Source organism: Salvelinus fontinalis, chromosome 36 (assembly GCF_029448725.1).
Source record: "Salvelinus fontinalis isolate EN_2023a chromosome 36, ASM2944872v1, whole genome shotgun sequence".
NCBI lineage: Eukaryota > Metazoa > Chordata > Actinopteri > Salmoniformes > Salmonidae > Salvelinus > Salvelinus fontinalis.
In genome coordinates, this window is record NC_074700.1 from 12,653,769 (window position 1) to 12,674,476 (window position 20,708).

General features: G+C 43.5%; 1 protein-coding gene across 8 annotated transcripts in view; it reads left to right on the top strand.

Moving 5' to 3' along the window:
* The window catches only part of LOC129835211 (neurexin-2-like), a 616,507-nt gene that overhangs the window by 455,606 nt on the left and 140,193 nt on the right, over positions 1 to 20,708 (top strand). For all 8 annotated transcript variants that reach the window (XM_055900712.1, XM_055900716.1, XM_055900714.1 and 5 more), the window contains one exon: positions 14,946 to 15,247. In XM_055900712.1, coding sequence (XP_055756687.1) covers positions 14,946 to 15,247 — 302 coding nt within the window. The remainder of the gene's footprint in view (positions 1 to 14,945; positions 15,248 to 20,708) is intronic.

Here is a 20,708-nt window from a genome sequence, read left to right on the forward strand (position 1 = left end):
GTAATAACAGCCTATGTTTAAGCGTCCCCTAAAAATACGAATGAACAGTCTTAGAACAATGGTGAATCATAGTGATATTCTATACTGATCTTATTTGAGCTCGAGATACCCTGGGATATCTCTTCCCGTGATTGTTCTTATGTCACCTCTGTCAACTTGACATGACATACTGGCCTAATGCTTTACATGCGTATCCCTGGGATGATGCGCTTCAGTGTGTAACCACATACTGCTGAATTGACACCTGGCGTGCGTCCTGAGTGGTTCAGGTTTACATATTTTGATGAACTAGAGATTCGTGACAAAAGATGACCCTGACATACAGTACATACAGTATAGCATTTCATCCCACGGTAACTGTGTCAGTCCTTGACCGACCACAGTGTCACCGGTCAGCTCGTTGTGCGTGGGATTGGGGGAAGTGTGTGTGTGTGTTCTTTGTTGCGTGCATGTGACTGTGACAGGAAAAAAACATTGATTATCTACTAAAGGAAGAATATTGCAAGGACACACAACAACAGAGTATCACAACCGCTATGACCATTCATTCACAACGGCACCGTTTTGTCCAATACAGTAGTAATAGAATATAAGTACCCAATAAAAATAAAATGTGAGTGCACTCGATTATCTCAGTTCGGTTCCTACCAGTCAAATGTCCCTCTATAGCGATGATGCAATGAGGATGATTGTAGAAGCTGTAGATGACGAGCCCAGCTGTTGACCCGCAAAGTAGTTTGTAAAAGATTGCAGGTGGCGCTGGTGCCGTTCGAATCAAAAGGGAGTACAAAAACCAGTCTGCAGAGAACATGCAGAATAATCAATGATTCCGTTTCTTACTTTTATCAACAACAAAGTTTCAGTAAGTGTTCTGTCATGATAACTATTTTGACATGTAGAGGTCTGAAAAGGATTTGCAGCTTGTGTTGCAAAACCCACGTTCTTCTCCCCTGTGAGAAGGCAACTACAACTGAGCAGCATTACTGTCCAATCTCATACAAATAAAATGATGGTCACTCTCAAAAGCACACATGCTTATGTCAATATCCTGACTGGTTTTAGATCATAAATATTATGTACGTTTTAGTTATTCAACACAGACACACAGCATTTAGCTAGCATAAATCTAACACATCAGGATTCTCTGTTCATAAACATCAAAGGGAAATACAACCCAATTCCCCTCTAGTTCAGCTCACACTTGATTCTTCTGTAGTAGTAAATATATACTGCACAACTTTGTTTCTAGTAAGTTATTTAATATATCAATGTCCAATATTTCTAGATATCTTCTAGCTTTCTTTCCGCTTCAGAGTTCACAGTTCACAGGTTACAGTTCACAGTTCGTGGGTGCTCTCTCCAAAGGCTAGACAAGTGGTGGGCCGAAGCCTTTAAACGTGAATATGATCGATCCCTGTCGAGGGAGGAGAGGATTTTTTGTCTATACGACAGTAAAAACATTCTTATGATGACTATAACATTTGTTGGCACCTTGAATTCTTGCAAATTTTCTCCTAAAAAAAGTATATTTCAACACTCGGCCGCTCAAGCAAATTTGCAGGACTACAAAATTTGGAACCAGTCCAAACTCCCGCACATAAGTCTCGAGATGAAGGCAGCCAATGGCCTGCCTGCTTCTATCTACAATGTAAACACAGCCTCTTGTGAAAACGTGAGCTGCTATCTGATGAAGAGGAACAGATATAGCGAGAAGGGTGCAACTGCAGCCCGCAATTCGGGCCGTTCTTGCGTGTGGGCATTCCTGCCTGGAACCCCTCTTTATACTTCTATTGGTCAATTGTTATTGTATGTCTCTGGTACATAGGTGTGGGGCAGGGGCACTCCAGTACAGTAGGATGTGGTAATGCACCATAGCGTTGCATGCCAACCTCCGATAAACCCCACAGAAGAAGAGGAGGCGGGGGCGACAAAGGTAGCGAGCTGTAGCTAGTACACACCGGTAGAGTGTCTTTAGCCGCCACCTGTTGGGAACTGTTTTCCCACAGTTCTGTTAACAGCGAGGGTTTTCTCTGGTACACAGCAGGCGATAGGCAGGAGCAACACTGTGTGCTAGCTATCTAACTAGCACACAGTGTCGGTAACTAGCACGCTAGCTAGCACAAGGTGTTGCCCCAGCCTCCAGCCTGCGGTCCGTCCTAGCAGAAGGCGGGGGTGACCGGTAGACAGTGTCCTTTGCCCCCGCCTGTCGGGCATGGTTTTCTCGGATACACAGGAAGCAGGGGCGACACAGAGTTAGCTAGCTAACTAGCAAGCTAGCGCACAGTGTTGCTAACTAGCAAGCTGGCTTGCACACAGTGTCTCCCAAGCCTCCGCCTGCTGTGCTATCGGGAAGCGGTGGAGACCGGTACACAGTGTCCTTCGCCCCCGCCTGTCGGGCACTGTTTTCCCGAAGTTCTGTTAATGACGTGAGGTGTTTGGCAGGTGGGAGCGAAGGACATGGTGTCGTTCCCGCTAGTTATCAAGGAGGACTCCGTTACACGGGAGTCGGGGGTGAAAAACTCAGATAATAGTTTAATTTTCCTTTTGACCCACATTCAAAAGTGTCACAAGAATGAGGATGTCGTGATGGATGAGGGGGGCGTTCATGTAGGAGCAAGTGAAGTGCTCGAGGGGGGGGGGGCATTTATGCAGGAACCAATGGGATGCTCGAGAAGGACGGGAGGGGGAGGGGGCTTGTTCATGAAGGAACCAATAAGATGCTTGAGGGGGGGTGTTGAGGAATGCCCACATGCAGGAACAACTCAAATTGTGGGCTGCAGTTACACACTATTGGAAATAGATAACCAGCTCCCAGACTGAACAAGATAAATATCTGTTTTCGAGTGTACTTGAAATGTATTTTGAAAGCTAGCCAATGTTAGACTAGCCAGCCAACTACTGTAAATGTCAATTTGTGTTTCATTAGCTTTTTCTCTGTCAGTGAATTCAATTGTTGAATCATCGAACCTTGTGGAACGCCACGTGATGTGTATTTTCTCTGCGTTATGCTCACCAAGGGTGACAAACTCTCGACCGGTTAAATAGGTCCAAAACCAATTTAGAACTGGACTGGAGAGGCCAACACACCTCTCCAGTCTGTCCAGAAGGACATCATGGTCAATAGGGTTGAATGCAGCACTTAAATCCAAGAGTACAAAGGCCGAGAGCTGTTTGGCATCTGTTATGGCTCTAAGATCATTTACCACTTTAACTAAGGCTGTCTCTGTGCTGTGGTGGGCACGAAAACCAGTTGGCACTTAAACAATTATTTAGCTGTTTGAACATCATTTTCTCCAGAATTCTGCTGAAGAATGGAAGGTTGGAGATTGGCGGAAAATTGCTAAGAGCTGAAGAATCTAGATGACTTTTCTTCAGAAGGGGTTTCACCATAGCAGTTTTTAGTGCAGTGGGGAAAGTGCCTGTGAACAGAGAGGGATACAGAATAGCTTGCACTTCTTCAGATATGCAATTAGAAACTGTTCTGAAGAAGGTGGTGGGGATAGGATGGAGAAGGCAGGTCAAAGGCTTATGTTGTGATATCGCTTTCCTGAGCATGTCTGTGTCAACCAGGGAAAATAAATCCATGGTGCCTTTGCGTGGTAGGCTAGGGCACATATCATCACATTTCTCATCGGGTCTTGCTTGACTGATACCCAGCGTAATGTTGGTTATATTATCACATTTAGATGTGGGGGAAAGATCACATATGTTTGCGGGGAGAGGATTTATCAGGCCGTCAATGGTCGAGAAGAGCACTAAAATTATTCGGATTAATAGTGATCAAGTTAGAAACATGAGCCCGTCTGACATTTCGAATTGCCTTGTTGTATATGCCAATTTGCGCTCTAAAAAGATCATGACAACAAAACATTAAGAACACCTGCTCTTTCCATGACAGACTGACCGGGTGAATCCAGGTGAAAGCCCCTTATTGATGTCACTTGTTAAATCCACTTCAGTGTAGATGGAGGGGAGGAGACAGGTTAAAGAGGGATTTTTAAGCCTTGAGACAATTGAGACATGGACTGTGTACACTACCGTTCAAAAGCTTGGGGCCACTTAGAAATGTCCTTGTTTTTGAAAGAAAAGCCATTTGTCCATTAAAATAACATCAAATAGATCAGAAATACAATCTAGACATTGTTAATGTTGTAAATTACTATTGTAGCTGGTAACGGCAGATTTTCTATGGAATATCTACATAGGCGTACAGAGGCCCATTATCAGCAACCATCACTCCTGTGTTCTAATGGCACGTTGTGTTAGTTTATCACATTTAAAATACTAATTAATAATTAGAAAACCCTTTTGCAATTATGTTGAAAACTGCTGTGCTGATTAAAGCAGCAATAAAACTGTCTGCCTTTAGACTAGTTGTGTATCTGGAGCATCAGCATTTGTGGATTCGATTACAGGCTCAAAAAGGCCAGAAACAAAGACTTTCTTCTGAAACTCGTCAGTCTATTCTTGTTCTCAGAAATGAAGGCTATTCCATGCGAGAAATTGCCAAGAAACTGAAGATCTCGTACAACGCTGTGTACTACTCCCTTCACAGAACAGCGCAAACTGGCTCTAACTAGAAAAGAAAGAGGAGTGGGAGGCCCCGATGCACAACTGAGCAAGAGGACAAGTACATTAGAGTGTCTAGTTTGAGAAACAGACACCTCACAAGTCCTCAACTGGCAGCTCCGCAAAACACCAGTCTCAACGTCAACAATGAAGAGGCGACTCCGGGATGCTGGCCTTCTATGTACTGTAGATATTCCATTTATTTTTAAATCAGCTTTTTCCAGCTACAATAGTCATTTACAACATTAACAATGTCTACAATGTATTTTTGATCAATTTAATGTTATTTTAACGGACAAAAATGTTGCTTTTCCTTTAAAAACAAGGACATTTCTAAGTGACCCCAAACATTTGAATGGTAGTATATGTATGCAATTCAAAGGGTGAATGGGCAAGACAAAATATTTAAATGCCTTTGAACTGGGTATGGTAGTAGGTGCACCGGTTTGTGTCAAGAACTGCAACGCTGCTGGGTTTTTCATGCTCAACAGTTTCCCGTGTGTATCAAGAATGGTCCACCACCCAAAGGACATCCAGCCAACTTGACACAACTGTGGGATACATTGGCTTCAATATGGGCCAGCATCCCTGTGGAATGCTTTCAACAGCTTGTAGAGTCCATGCCCCGACGAATTGAGTCTGTTCTGAGGGCAAAAGGGGGGAGGGTGCAACTCAATATCAGGAAGGTGCCCTTAATCTTTTGTACACTCAGTGTATTTTAAGTGCCACGGAGGGCACAATCTTACAATGTGGCAGTCCAGAAATGTATACTGAAATGAATTGAATTGCTCAAGCTCAAACAAGGCTTCCCTGCTTTCTTCTGAGAAAAACGAGGAAGCACAGGGCGTTCTGCCCGATAACCAGCAAGCAAGCCACCATTATCCTGTGATGTGTTGCATTAAGCGATTTAGAGATTATGCCAGCATATCCAGCCTTAGGTGTGTCCTGACTCCTGCCTTTTGCTATACTGAGTCAACCACCGTAAGCGCTCCGGCTATATAAAAAGAGATTTGAGCTGGTGGGTGGATGAGAGAGGGAGTTAGGGACAGAGAGAGAGAGAGATTATCACAACACTGTACATACTGTAGCATTTTAAATGTTATACTACATTTTTTTTACCACTAATAATATCATGTTTTAATGGTTGTTACGCTCTTGAAACGTTTTCTGTGTGTAATGTTTACTTTTAATGTCTGTTTCGTCTTTGTTTTGTTTCATTTGCTTTGTTGGCAGGGAGAGAGAAGAGAGAGAGGGGCAAGCAGAGAGAGAGAAGAGAGAGACAGGCAGGGAGACGGCAGGGAGAGAGAAGAGAGACAGGCAGTGAGAGAGAGAGAGAAGAGAGAGACAGGCAGGGAGAGAAGAGAGAGACAGGCAGGCAGGGAGAGAGAAGAGACAGGCAGGCAGGGAGAGAGAAGAGAGAGATAGGCAGGGAGAGAAGAGAGAGACAGGAAGGGAGAGACAGAGAGAAGAGAGAGACAGGCAGGGAGAGGTAAGAGAGAGAAGAGAGAGACAGGCAGGGAGAGGTAAGAGAGAGAAGAGAGAGACAGGCAGGGAGAGAGAGAGAAGAGGGAGACAGGCAGGGAGAGAGAGAAGAGAGACAGGCAGGGAGAGAGAGAGAGAAGAGAGAGACAGGCAGGGATAGAGAGAAGAGAGAGACAGGCAGGGAGAGGTAAGAGAGAGAAGAGAGAGACAGGCAGGGAGAGAGAGAGAAGAGGGAGACAGGCAGGGAGAGAGAGAAGAGAGACAGGCAGGGAGAGAGAGAGAGAAGAGAGAAACAGGCAGGGATAGAGAGAAGAGAGAGACAGGCAGGGAGAGAGAGAGAGAAGAGAGAGACAGGCAGGGATAGAGAGAAGAGAGAGACAGGCAGGGAGAGAGAGAGAGAAGAGAGAGACAGGCAGGGAGAGAAAGAGAGAGAAGAGAGAGACAGGCAGGGAGAGAGAGAGAGAGAGAAGAGAGAGACAGACAGAGAGAGTGAGGAAGGTAGACAAGGAGAGAGAAAGATGGAGAGAGAGAGGTAGGGAGAGAGAAAGGGAGAGAGAAAGATGGAGAGAGACCTCCAATAGGTTTCGGAAGATGTCTTGTTGGACGTTGCGCAGCGATGCATCATGCCACGGTCAGAGATGCCACTAGCCCCATTTCACCAATAGAGTGTCGCTGTGCGACAGTGAAATGCGTCCCCTTGTCCTTTCCTGTCAGTCTTCCTGTCAGAGTGCTCGGGCAGTATCTTATTTTTTTGTTCCCTTTTTGTCAGCCACCAGTGAGTACATTAACATCGCCTAAACAACACCCCCCCCCCCCTAAAAAACGATATATATATATATATTATCTTCTGCTAGCTGCCTCCTTCCATTCCAAGCAGCTCAATCTCCATCTTCTGACACCACAGCTCATAGAAAGCAATCACAAGCTGCTCGTTGCAGTTGTTTTTTTTTCTGCTTGTTTCTCTCTCTCTCTCCCAACTTAATACATAATTGAAAATGGCTGCATCGATCCATTTGACACGCTTTTGTTCATACTACGTCAGCACCACAGAGACCAGGGGCGTCGTACCCCCCCAACACTCAGAGGTAGCACCAAGTATGTGGGGTGGCTTCGGGGTCGTCCCTTGGGAGAATTGGACAATTTTGTGTTTTTCAAACACCTGCAACAGTTTTTTCCTGCAATCTAAAGCTATAATCATTATGCTTAATTCTATGTAAAAATATATATATATATTCTGCATACCTAAGCAGACCTCTTAGGCTGTCTGTAGCAGACCTCTTGGGCTCTCCTTCTGGCTAGTGGTTCTTTTTTTTAAAGAAAACAGATATGCTTCTCTGTATCTCTGATAAAATCTGTGTGAGTCTTATTCAGTAAATTTAGTTATTGCTTGATTTCTAAAGACTACCGAACTTGCCAGCAGGCATGCCAGCTGAGATAGAATAGCTAGCTTGTCTAAAGAACTAGATTTTTAGCCTGAAATGGCTTCTTGGTAGCTCACTATGAGGTTGGGAGATTGGGAACATATCAGGGCTAACTAAAGGCAACTTAATAAAATATGGCAAATAGTAATAAAGAGAAATATATATATACAGTTGAAGTCGGAAGTTTACATACACCTTAGCCAAATACATTTCAACTCAGTTTTTCACAATTCCTGACATTTAATCCTAGTACAAATTCCCTGTTTTAGGTCAGTTAGGATCACCAATTAATTTTAAGAATGTAAAATGTCAGAATAGTAGTAGAGAGAATGATTTATATCAGCTTTTATTTATTTCATCACATTCCCAGTGGGTCAGAAGTTTACATGTACTCAATTAGTAATTGGTAGCATTGCCTTTAAATTGTTTAACTTGGGTCAAACGTTTCGGTTAGCCTTCTACGAGCTTCCCACAATAAGTTGGGTGAATTGAGGTCTTGGCTGATTTCTTTTGATTTTCTCATGATGTCAAGCAAAGAGACACTGAGTTTGAAGGTAGGCCTCCTTTTGACTCAAATTATGTAAATGAGCCTATCAGAAGCTTCTAAAGCCATGACATCTTTTTCTGGAATTTCAGGCACAGTCAACTTAGTGTATGTAAATGTCTGACCCACTGGAATTGTGGTACAGTGAATTATAAGTGAAATAATCTGTCTGTAAACAATTTTTGGGAAAATTACTTGTGTCATGCACAAAGTAGATGTCCTAACCGACTTGCCAAAACTATAATTTGTTAACAAGACATTTGTGGAGTGGTTGAAAAACAATGACTCTAACCTAAGTGTATGTAAACTTAAGACTTCAACTGTACGATATAGATATGCAGAACAAATCTGACGGGGCACGTGCCTTTGTGCCCCCCTATGGGCTTGACGCCACTCACAGTGACCGTGAGGATTCTGTTTACAAGATATATATATCTCTCTCTCTCTCTCGCTATCTTTTCTTCCTTTTTCTGCCTCTCTCATTCTCTCCCTATTTTCTCAATTTTACTGCCTCTCTCTCCGTCTCTGTCGGTTCTCTTCTTCGTTCTCTCTCTCCCTCTCTTGTTCTCTCCTTTCCTCCACGCCGTGATGCCTTTCCGCCTCATCTGAGATTACTCTGAATTCCAATTTCAAACAAAAAAAACTCCTTAAATAGTTGTCTCTTTAAGCAGAGGATTCATTGGCTCCCTCATTTATGCGTGATTGTGTTTTTGCGTGTGCCTGCGTGCATGTTCACAACAATGTATGTGCAGGCGTTCCTATATTTGGGATGACTGCCATTTGAAAAGAAAAGCCTGTATGACTTAATGTTCCATAAAATCAGACTTGTTAAATACATAGTCAAATCACCGTGATTGATGTGCTTGAAATATCATTATGTTAATACTTTAGAGACATTACAGCAATCCTATATCTATAGAAAATGAGTCCATGTCCTCTCTAAGTCTGTATCACCTAAGGCTGCATCCCGCCACTCTCGGCTCCACTCCCGCCACCAGTCCCGCCACTCTCGCCACCAGTCCCGCCACTCTCGCCACCAGTCCCGCCACTCTCGCCAACAGTCCCGCCACTCTCGCCAACAGTCCCGCCCCTCTCGCCACTCTCGCCACCAGTCCCGCCACTCTCGCCACCAGTCCCGCCACTCTCGACACCAGTCCCGCCACTCTCGACACCAGTCCCGCCACTCTCGACACCAGTCCCGCCACTCTCGACACCAGTCCCGCCACTCTTGCCACCAGTCCCGCCACCAGTCCTGCCAGTCCCGCCACTCTCGCCACCAGTCCCGCCACTCTCGCCTCCAGTCCCGCCACTCTTGCCACCAGTCCCGCCACCAGTCCCGCCAGTCCCGCCACTCTCGCCACCAGTCCCGCCACTCTCGCCACCAGTCCCGCCACTCTTGCCACCAGTCCCGCCACTCTTGCCACCAGTCCCGCCACTCTTAGCTCCAGATTGTAACTCAGTGCTCAGGAGATGGTGTCTCTCAATCTATCTGGCCATCTCGACTCCGCCCTCCCCTGGGAAATGTGTCTAGGGATTAGAGTTATTTGCAGTAATACATTTTTGGGATGAATGGGATTATCCCATCCAGTGAGGGTTCCCCTTGATTCACTCTGATTTGCTGGTAAACCTCATTATCAGAGCTGGATGCCCTACACAGAGTGTGGGGGCATGGGGAAATTACAACAAGACAGTGGTGTCAGTGTGGATCACTGGACTGTTGGGAAGGCAGCTTGTTGATAGACCCTGGTACACAGAGGTACAGTGGCAAGAAAAAGTATATGAACCCTTTGGAATTACCTGGATTTCTGCATAAATTGGTTTGATCTTCAACTAAGTCCCAACAATAGGCAAACATAATGTGCTTAAACTAATAACACACAATTTTTGTATTTTTCTTGTCTATATTGAATACATAATTTAAACATTCACAGTGTAGTTTGGAAAGAGTATGTGAACCCCTAGGCTAACTCATTTGAATCAGGAGTCAGCTAACCTGGTCCAATCAATGAGATGAGATAGGACATGTTGGTTAGAGCTGCCTTGCCCTTTAAAAAACACTCACAAAATGTGAGTTTGCTATTCACAAGAAGCATTGCCTGATGCGAACCATGCCTCGAACAAAAGAGATCTCAGAAGACCTAAGATGAATAATTGTTGACTTGCATAAAGCTGGAAAGGGTTACAAAAGTATCTCTTAAAGCCTTTATTTTCATCAGTCCACGGTAAGACAAATTGTCTGTAAATGGAGAAAGCTCAGCACTGTTGCTATTCTCCCTAGGAGTGGCCATCCTGCGAAGATGACTGCAAGAGCACAGCACAGAATGCTCATTGAGGTTAAGAAGAACCCTAGAGTGTCAGCTAAAGACTTACAGAAATCTCTGGAACATGCTAACATCTCTGTTGAGGAGTCTATGATACGTAAAACACTAAACAGGAATGGTGTTCATGGGAGGACACCACGGAAGAAGCCACTGCTGTCCAAAAAAAACATTGCTGCACGTCTGAAGTTTGCAAAAGTGCACCTGGATGTTCCACAGCACTACTGGCAAAATATCCTGTGGACAGATGAAACTACAGTTGAGTTGTTTGGAAGGAACACACAACATCATGTGTGGAGAAAAAAATGGCACAGCACACCAACATCAACCTCATCCCAACTGTAAAGTATGGTGGAGGGAGCATCATAGTTTGGGGCTGCTTTGCTGCCTCAGGGCCTGGACAGCTTGCTATCATCGATGGAAAAATGAATTCCCAAGTTTACCAAGACATTTTGCAGGAGAATGTTAGGCTATCTGTCCGCCAATTGAAGCTCAACAGAAGTTGGGTGATGCAACAGGACAACGACCCAAAACACAGAAGTAAATCAACAACAGAATGGATTCATTCTGGAGTGGCCCAGTCACAATCCTGACCTCAACCCCGATTGAGATGCCGTGGCATGACCTCAAGAGAGCAGTTCACACCAGACATCCCAGGAATATTGCTGAACTGAAACAATTTTGTAAAGAGGAATGGTCCAAAATTCCTCCTGACCGTTGTGCAGGTCTGATCCACAACTACAGAAAACGTGGTTGAGGTTATTGCTACCAAAGGAGGGTCAACCAGTTATTAAATCCAAGGGTTCACATACTTTTCCCACCCTGCACTGAATGTTTACACGGTGTGTTCAATAAAGACGTATAATTGTTTGTGTGTTATTAGTTTAAGCAGACTGTGTTTGTCTATTGTTGTGACCTAGATGCAGATCAGATCAAATTGTATGACGAAATGATGCAGAAATCCAGGTATTTCCAAAGGGTTGACATACTTTATCTTGCCACTGTACGTGGCCATAGAGAAGTAAATGAGAAGAGTTATGAGGTTATGAGTTTCCATGTTGTGTGGAGAGCCATCATTAGTCATTGTTATGACAGAATGACACAAATGACATGCAGAAATGGTGTCTTTCCCCGCCGTTTCAATGGGACTCGGCATGTGTCCGTAGTGTGAGCTGTCTGTAAGAACAAGTATGGCAACCAAGCACTCACACCTCACACTCTCACTACTACTACTACTACGGTTTCATGATTTTATAGAAATATTTTTTGATGCGTTTTACCAATGCATCAGCACACCTAACAGCAGTTCTGCCAGGTCTACAGTGCCTTCAGAAAGTATTCACACCCCTTGACTTTTTCCACATTTTGTTGTGTTACAGCCTGAAATTGGATTCAATTTATATTTTTTATAATTATGTTGTCATTTTTTTAAACAAATTCATTGTAAATGAAAAGCGGAAATGTCTTGAGTCAATAGGTATTCGACCCTTTTGGAATGGCAAGCGTAAATAAGCTCAGGAATCAAAATGTGCTTAACAAGTCACATAAGTTGCATGGATTCACTCTGTGTGAAATAACAGTGCGTAACATGATTTTTGAATGACTAGCTCATCTCTATACCCCACACATACAATTATATGCAAGGTCAAGAAGTGAATTTCAGACACAGATTCAACCGTAAAGACCAGGGAGATTTTCCAATGCCTCGCAAAGATGGGAACCTATTAGTAAATGGGTAAAACATTAAAAAAAGGCAGCCATTGAATATCCATTTGAGCATGGTGAAGTTATTAATTACACTTTGGATGGTGTATTAAAACCTCTTGGCAACAGGGGGTGCTATTTGCACTTTGTAATAATTTCGTTCCCAAATTAAACTGCCTGTACTCAATTCTTGCTCGTACAATATGCATATTATTATTACTATTGGATAGAAAACACTCTCTACTTTCTAAAACTGTTTGAATTATTTCTCTGAGTGAAACAGAACTCATTCTGCAGCACATTTCCTGTCAGGAAGTGAGATTTCTGAAATCGAGGTCCCTGTTCTAGGGTGAGTTTATAAGTCCCCATGTAAGCTATGGGGCTACATGCACTGCATACGCCTTCCTCTAGATGTCAGTAAGCGGTGAGAATTTGAATGGAGTGGATTGCACCATCTGGGGCCCTATATAAGACCGTGGAACGGAAGTACCGTTCTTTTCAACGGGGTGCCTGGCGCAAGAGGGACATCACAATGGCGTCCTGCAAAGCTTTCGTTTTAGCAGTTCTATATCTCCGGTCATGTTTTTATTCGTTATAGTTGTTAAAGACATCATAAGGTAGTTCATTTAAACCGACTTATAGCAGTTTATATCAGTTTATTGCGATTTTCTGGGATTTCTTTGTGACGCGCTATCAGGAGTTGGACACCTTTCCGGCACATAGCTAATGTTAGCGGCTATTTCGACAGCAGAAGAGGACATCTTTCAACAAAAAGACGATTGTTCTGGAGAAAGGACACCTTGCCCAAGATTCTGATGGAAGCTCAGCAAATAGTAAGCAGTCTTTATGCTGTTAATTCGTATTTATGTTGACAAAAATTACAAATAATAATTCCGCCATGAATTTCGGTGCGGTCTCGCTTTAGCGCACGCTGTATTGCGCAGTAACGTTAATTTTAAAAATCTAACACAGCGATTGCATTAAGAACTAATTTATCTTTCATTTGCTGTCCAATCTGTATTTTTTAGTCAAGTTTATGATTACTTATCGATTAGAATAGGTGCCTTTCCCAAGATTTCTCCTGACATTTTCTTTGCAGCTTGGCTACTTTTCTCATTGTATAACCACGATTTGTGCCACTAAATATGCACATTTTCGAACAAACTCTATATGCATTGTGTAATATGATGTTATAGGACTGTCATCTGAAGAATTCTGAGCAGGTCAGTGAAAAAATGTATATATTTTGCTGGGTTATACGTTATCGCTATTTTTGGCTTGAATCAATGCTGTTGTGTGGTTTGCTATTGGGGTAAGCTAATATAATGCTATATTGTGTTTTCGCTGTAAAACACTTAAAAAATCTGAAATATTTGCTGGATTCACAAGATCTGTGTCTTTCATTTGCTGTACGCTGTGTATTTTTAAGAAATGTTTTATGATGAGTAATTAGGTAATACACGTTGCTCTCTGTAGTTATTCTAGTCACTTTGGTGAGAGTTGTGATGGTGGCTGCAATGGTAAACTATGATTTATATCTGAAATATGCACATTTTTCTAACAAAACATATGCTATACAATAAATATGTTATCAGACTGTCATCTGATGAAGTTGTTTCTTGGTTAGTGGCTATTCATATCTTTATTTGGTTGAATTTGTGATAGCTACTGATGGAGTAAAAAACTGGTGGGGTAAAAAAAGTGGTGTCTTTTGCTAACGTGGTTAGCTAATAGATTTACATATTGTGTCTTCCCTGTAAAACATTTTAAAAATCAGAAATGATGGCTGGATTCACAAGATGTGTATCTTTCATCTGGTGTCTTGGACTTGTGATTTAATGATATTTAGATGCTAGTATTTACTTGTGACGCTATGCTAGGCTATGCTAGTCAGCTTTTTTACTGATGGGGGTGCTCCCGGATCCGGGTTTGGGAGGAATTAGAGGTTAATACACCCAGTCACTACAAAGATAAAGGTTTCCTTCCTAATTCCATTGCTGGAGAGGAAGGAAACAACTAAGGAATTTCAGAATGAGGCCAATGGTGACTTTAACACAGAGTTTAATGGCTGTGATAGGAGAAAACTGAGGATGGATCAACAACATTGTAGTTACTCCATAATACTAACCTAACTGACAGTGAAACGAAGGAAGCCTATACAGAATAAAAATATTCCAAAACATGCATCCTGTTTGCAACAAGGCACTAAAGTAATACTGCAAAAAATGTGGCTAAGCAATTAACTTTTGTCCTGAATACAAAGTGTTATGTTTGGGGCAAATCCAATCCAGCGCATTACTGATTACCACTATCTATAATTTTAAGCATAGTGGTGCCTGCATCATGTTCTGGGTATTCTTGTAATTGTAAGGACTGGGGAGTTTTTCAGGATAAAAAAGAAACAGAATGGAGCTAAGCACAGGCAAAATCCTAAAAGAAAACCTGGTACAGTCTGCTTTCCACCAGACACTGGAAGATGAATTCACCTTTTAGCAGGAGAGTAACCTAAAATACAAGGGCAAATCTACACTGGAGTTGTTTACCAAGAAGACAGGGAATGTTCCTGAGTGGCCGAGTTACAGTTCTGACTTATATCTAGTTGAAAATCTATGGCAAGACTTGAAAATGCTTGTGTAGCTCATGATTCAGGGCTGTGAATATTTCTGTAATTCAGTTTCAATAGATTTGCAAAAATGTCTAAAAATATGTTTTCAATTTGTCATTATGGGATACTGTGTATATGAAAAAAAATCTATTTAATACATTTTGAATTCAGGCTGTAACACAACCAAATGCAGAATAAATAAAGGAGTTTCTGAAGGCAATGTATATGCTCAGTCCTCCATTGACCAACAATTACTGTAAAACCTCATCCCTCTCTCTCTCTCTCTCTCTCTCTCTCTCCAGGGAAGGAAGAGTCAGTGGCCACCTTCAAGGGGAACGAGTTCTTCTGCTACGACCTGTCGCTGACGCCCATCCAGAGCAGCACGGACGAGATCACGCTCTCCTTCCGCACGCTGCAGCGCAACGGCCTCATGCTACACACGGGCAAGTCGGCCGACTACGTCAACCTGTCGCTGAAGAGCGGCGCCGTGTGGCTGGTCATCAACCTGGGCTCGGGCGCCTTCGAGGCACTGGTGGAGCCCGTCAACGGGAAGTTCAACGACAACACCTGGCACGATGTGCGCGTCACCCGCAACCTGCGTCAGGTAAAGAGACACGACGTGATTGGTCCATCTTCTATGCAGCGTTTCTCTCTCGCTTTCTGTATCTTTTTGGCTTTCTTATCTCTCTATCTTTCAAGCTATTTTGTGTGTTGGTCTATATCTCTCTCTTTTTTCTTCCTTTTTCTTCTGTCGCTTGATCCCTACCTAATGTTGGTGTTTTTCTCTTCCAGTTCCAGGGTTGAGACCTGCAGAGGAATGCTGCTGTTCACTCTCTCTTGTCATGGTTTTCTTTCCAAAAAACAACCAAAGATCCATATCATCTTCTCATTGGGGTAAACGTGGGGGAAGGGGGTCAAAGTTGAGATCACCGAAGAAGTAGAACTGACCCTGTGCTTGAGCGTCACACACATTCAATTATATGTTGGTGGATATCTAGTACACACACACACGTCTGGAACATCGAGTACTTGTATGTCGACGTAAGCCTAATAGGGAACACTGCATTCAATAGTCACTACCAATGGGAGCTGTTCTTGTTTATGTATGTATGCATGTAATGTACTTACCCGCATGTGATGCTTTGTAATTTAATCAGAAGAGACGATGCATTTCAGCCCCATCTTAACACATTACTCCATAGATCTTTACAACCAGCTAATCACAGCCAATAGGTGGCAAGGGAGCCCACTCAGCCGATGTGAAGACCACCGTACACACACACACTAACAAACCCTCACACACACACACACATATACGCATGTGCGTGCGCACACGTATACCCCTCACAACCACACATTGAATTGAACAGCACAAGCAAAGGATCGATACCAGGTCATCAATTGGCAGATAGTGGCTGTGAGATGTAATCAATTTCACTTACATTTGCCTTGCTTGCTTCTCCCAGTGTTTTGGTAATTGTAATTGGAATGAATGGCTTGTCGGCCCTAATAATAGCCATTGTAAGGGCCCCGTATTGCAACCAGGCCTGATGTGAATGCGTTGACAAACAAAAAAATCTCCTCCTTTGTCCAGCGCCGCGGCAAACATTTACACAAAGCCTTACTTCCTTCTCCCCTGGAAACAAAACAGGTGCGTCAAACTTCCCTGGACTTTTTAATGACTGCAGAATTCAGTCTCAGGCAGGAGAAGGAAAAGTTGTGTTGCCGGTTTAAAGGAACCTCAATGGTGCAGTAAGTTTGTGGCATCGTCTTTCATAAGTATCTCTCCAGACCAACTAGTTTAATATGTATCGGCTTTCATAGCAGTCATTCTTGCTGCAAACGTAGAGATTGAGCCACTACGGTTATGTATCTTAAATAGTCATGTAGCTTATGTGCCTGCCTCGTCTTTCTCCTGTGAGCTTGACTCGGGGGCGCAAAGCCTTTGACACTGGAAAGGCATGCTCGCACACTGACAGAGGTTTGCTGGGGGGTGCACAATCATTAGTTCATACTGGTGCATGTACACTAAGTATACCAACCATTAGTAACCCCCCCCCCCCTCAAATCAATAGTTATTGGTCACATGCGCCGAATCAATGTGCAGGGGTATGAGGTAGTTGAGGCAATACAGTATGTACATGTAGGTGTGGGTTAAAGTGACTAGGCAATCAGGATATATAATAAACAGAGTAGCGGCAGTGTGTGTGTGTGTGTGTGTGTGTGTGTGTGTGTGTGTGTGTGTGTGTGTGTGTGTGTGTGTGTGTGTGTGTGTGTGTGTGTGTGTGTGTGTGTGTGTGTGTGTGTGTGTGTGTGTGTTGGATTGTCAATTTAGTACTGTATGTGTGAGTGTCTGGGTAGAGTATAGTGAGTGTGCATAGAGCCAGTGCAAGAGAGTCATTGCCAAAAATAAAGAGGGTCAATGTAAGTAGTCAGGGTGGCCATTTGATTAACTGTTCAGCAGTCTGATGAACACCAAGATGTTCAGGAGTCTTTTGGTCCCAGACTTGGCACTCTGCTACCGCTTGCTGTGCAGTAGCAGAGAGAACAGTCCATGACTTGGGTAGCTGGAGTCCTTGACAATCTTTAGGGCCTTTCTCTGACACCGCCTGCTATAGAGGTCCTGGATGGCAGGGAGTTCGACCCCAGTGACGTATTGGGTCGTAACCGCTACCCTCTGTAGCGCCTTGCGGTTGGATATCGAGCAGTTTCCGTAACAAGAGGTGATGCAGCCAGTCAAGATGCTCTCAATGGTGCAGCTGTAGAACTTTTTGAGGATCTGAGAGCCTCCTGGGGGGGGGAAGAGGCGTTGTCATGTCCTCTTCACGACTGTGTTGGTGTGTTTGGACCATGATAGGTCCTTAGTGAAGTGGACACTGAAGAACATGAAGCTCTCAACTCACTCCACTCCAGCCCTGTCGATGTGAATGGTGGCGTGTAGTTTCCTGTAGTCTACAAACAGCTCCACGTTGAGGGAGAGGTTGTTGTCCTGGCACCACACTGCCAGGTCTCTGACCTCCCTATAGGCTGTCTCATTATCCTTGGTGATCAGGCCTACCACCATCATGCCGTTGACAAACTTACTAATGGTGGAGTCGTGCGTGGCCACACAGTCGTGGGTGAATAGGGAGTACAGGAAGGGACTTAGCATGCACCCCTGAGGGGCCCCCGTGTTCAGGGTCAGCGTGACAGATGTGTTATTTCCTACCCTCACCACCTTGGGGCAGTCCGTCAGGAAGTCCAGGAACTAGTTGCACAGGGAGGTGTTCAGTCCCAGGCTCCTTAGTTTAGTGATGAGCTTGGAGGGCACTATGGTGTTGAACCCTGAGCTGTAGTCAATGAACAGCATTCTCATATACAGTTGAAGTCGGAAGTTTACATACCCTTACAGTAGGTTGAAGCCACTAAAACTCATTTTTCAACCACTCCACACATTTCTTGTTAACAAACTATAGTTTTGGCAAGTCGGTTAGGACATCTACTTTGTGCATGACACAAGTAATTTTTCCAACAATTGTTTACAGACAGACTATTTCACTTATAATTCACTGTATCACATTTTCAGTGGGTCAGAAGTACACTAAGTTGACTGTGCCGTTAAACAGCTTGGAAAATTCTAGAAAATTATGTCATGGCTTTAGAAGCTTCGGATAGGCTATTTTACATAATTTGAGTCAATTGGAGGTGTATCTGTGGATGTATTTCAAGGCCTACCATCAAATGACCGTTATGTTTAGAGGAAAAAGGGGGAGGCTTGCAAGCCGAAGAACACCAACCAAACCGTGAAGCACAGGGGTGGCACCATCATGTTGTGGGGGTGCTTTGCTCTAGGAGGGACTGGTGCACTTCACAAAATAGATGGCATCATGAGGTAGGAAAGTTATGTGGAAATATTGAAGCAACATCTGAAGACATCAGTCAGGGAGTTAAAACTTGGTCGCAAATGGGTCTTCCAAATGGACAATGACCCCAAGCATACTTCCTAAGTTGTTGGAAAATGGCTTTAGGACAACAAAGTCAAGGTATTGGAGTGGCCATCACAAAGCCCTGACCTCAATCCTATAGAAAATTTGTGGGCAGAACTGAAAAAGCGTGTGCGAGCAAGGAGGTCTACAAACCTGACCCGGTTACACCAGCTCTGTCAGGAGGAATGGGCCAAAATTCACCCAACCTAATGTTGGGAGGCTACCCGAAACATTTGACCCAAGTTAAACAATATAAAGGCAATGCTACCAAATACTGATTGAGTGTATGTAAACTTCTGACCCACTGGCAATGTGATGAAAGAAATAAAAGCTGAAATAAATCAATCTACTATTATTTTGACATTTCACATTCTTAAAATAAAGTGGTGAACCTAACTGACCTAAAACAGGGAATTTTTACTAGGATTAAATATCAGGAATTGTGAAAAACGGAGTTTAAATGTATTTGGCTAGGGGTATGTAAACTTCCGACATCAACTGTAGTTGTTCCTTTTATCCAAGTGGGAAAGGGAAGTGTGGATTGCAATAGAGATTGTGTAATATGTGAATTGGAGTGAGGCCGGGGTTTTTGGGATTATGGTGTTGTGAGCCATGACCAGCCTTTCAAAGCATTTTATGGCTGCATATGTGAGTGCTACGGGAGCTAGTCATTTAGATTGTCCCTGTGACCAAGAACCCAAAGGTAACCTATGGTGGTTTGTTGAAAACATTTAGGTATTACAGACTGGGTTGTGGATAGGTTGAACATTTCAGTGAAGACACTTGGCAGCTGGTAGTGCCATCCATCTGGCCTCCTGGAGGTCTTACTCACATCGGCTACGGAGAAAGTGATCATATAATCATCCGAAACAGCTGGTGCTCTCACACATGGTTCAGTGTTGCTTGCCTCAAAGCAAGCATAGAAGGCATTTAGCTCGTTTGATAGACTTGCGTCACTCGGCAGTTCTCGGCTGGGTTTCCCTTTGTAATTTTTGATAGATTGCAAACCCTGTTATGAACATCAGAGCTGGTGTAGTAGAATTCGATCTTAGTCCTGTATTAATGCTTTGCCTGTTTGATGGTTCGTCGGAGGGTGCAGTGGGATATCTTATAAGCGCCCGGATTATTGTCCCGCTCTTTGAAAGCAGCAGCTCTAGTCTTTAGTTCAGTGCAGACGTTGCATGTAATCCATGGCTTCTGGTTGGGATATGTATGTACGGTCACTCTGGGGACAACGTCATCGATGCACTTATTAATGAAGCCGGTGACTGATGTGGTAAACTTCTCAATGCCATCGGATGAATCCCAGAATATATTCCAGTCTGTGCTAGCGAAACAGTCCTGTAGTTTAGCGTCAGCTTCATCGGACCACTTCTGTATTGAGCGTGTCACTGGTACTTCCTGTTTGAGTTTTTGCTTGTAAGCAGGAATCAGGAAGATAGAGTTATGGTCCGATTTGCCAAATGGAGGGCAAGAGAGAGCTTTGTATGCATCTCTGTGTGTGGAGTAAAGATGATCTAGAGTTTTTTTTCTTCCTGTAGTTGCACTGGTGACGTTCTGGTAGAAATGAGGTAAATCTGATTTCAATTTCCCTGCATTAAAATCACTGGCATCCAGAGCTCTGCATGAGCATTTTCTTCTTTGCTTATGACCGTAAATAGCTCGTTGAGTGCGATCTTAGAGACAGAATCGGTTTGTGGTGGTAAATAGAGAGCTACAAAAATACAGATGAAATCTCCCTTGTTAAGTAGTATATTCTACAGCTTATCATGAGGTATTCTAAGTCAGGCAAACAGAACCTTGAGACTTCCTTAATGTAATATTAGAGATTGCACTCCAGCAGTTGTAGACAAAGAGAGACACACCACCCTCCTTGATCTTACTGGACTCTGCTGTTCTGCCGTTGCATAGAAAAACCAGCTATATGTATATGACTCTTGGATATGACTCTGAGAAGCATACTATATTACAGTTCTTACTGTCCTGTTGATAGGATAGTCTCGAACAGAGCTCGTCCAGTTTATTCTCCAGCGATTGGACATTCGCCAATAGAACAGAGGGTTGAGGCGATTTATTCACTCGCCTCCGTAGTCTCTTCAG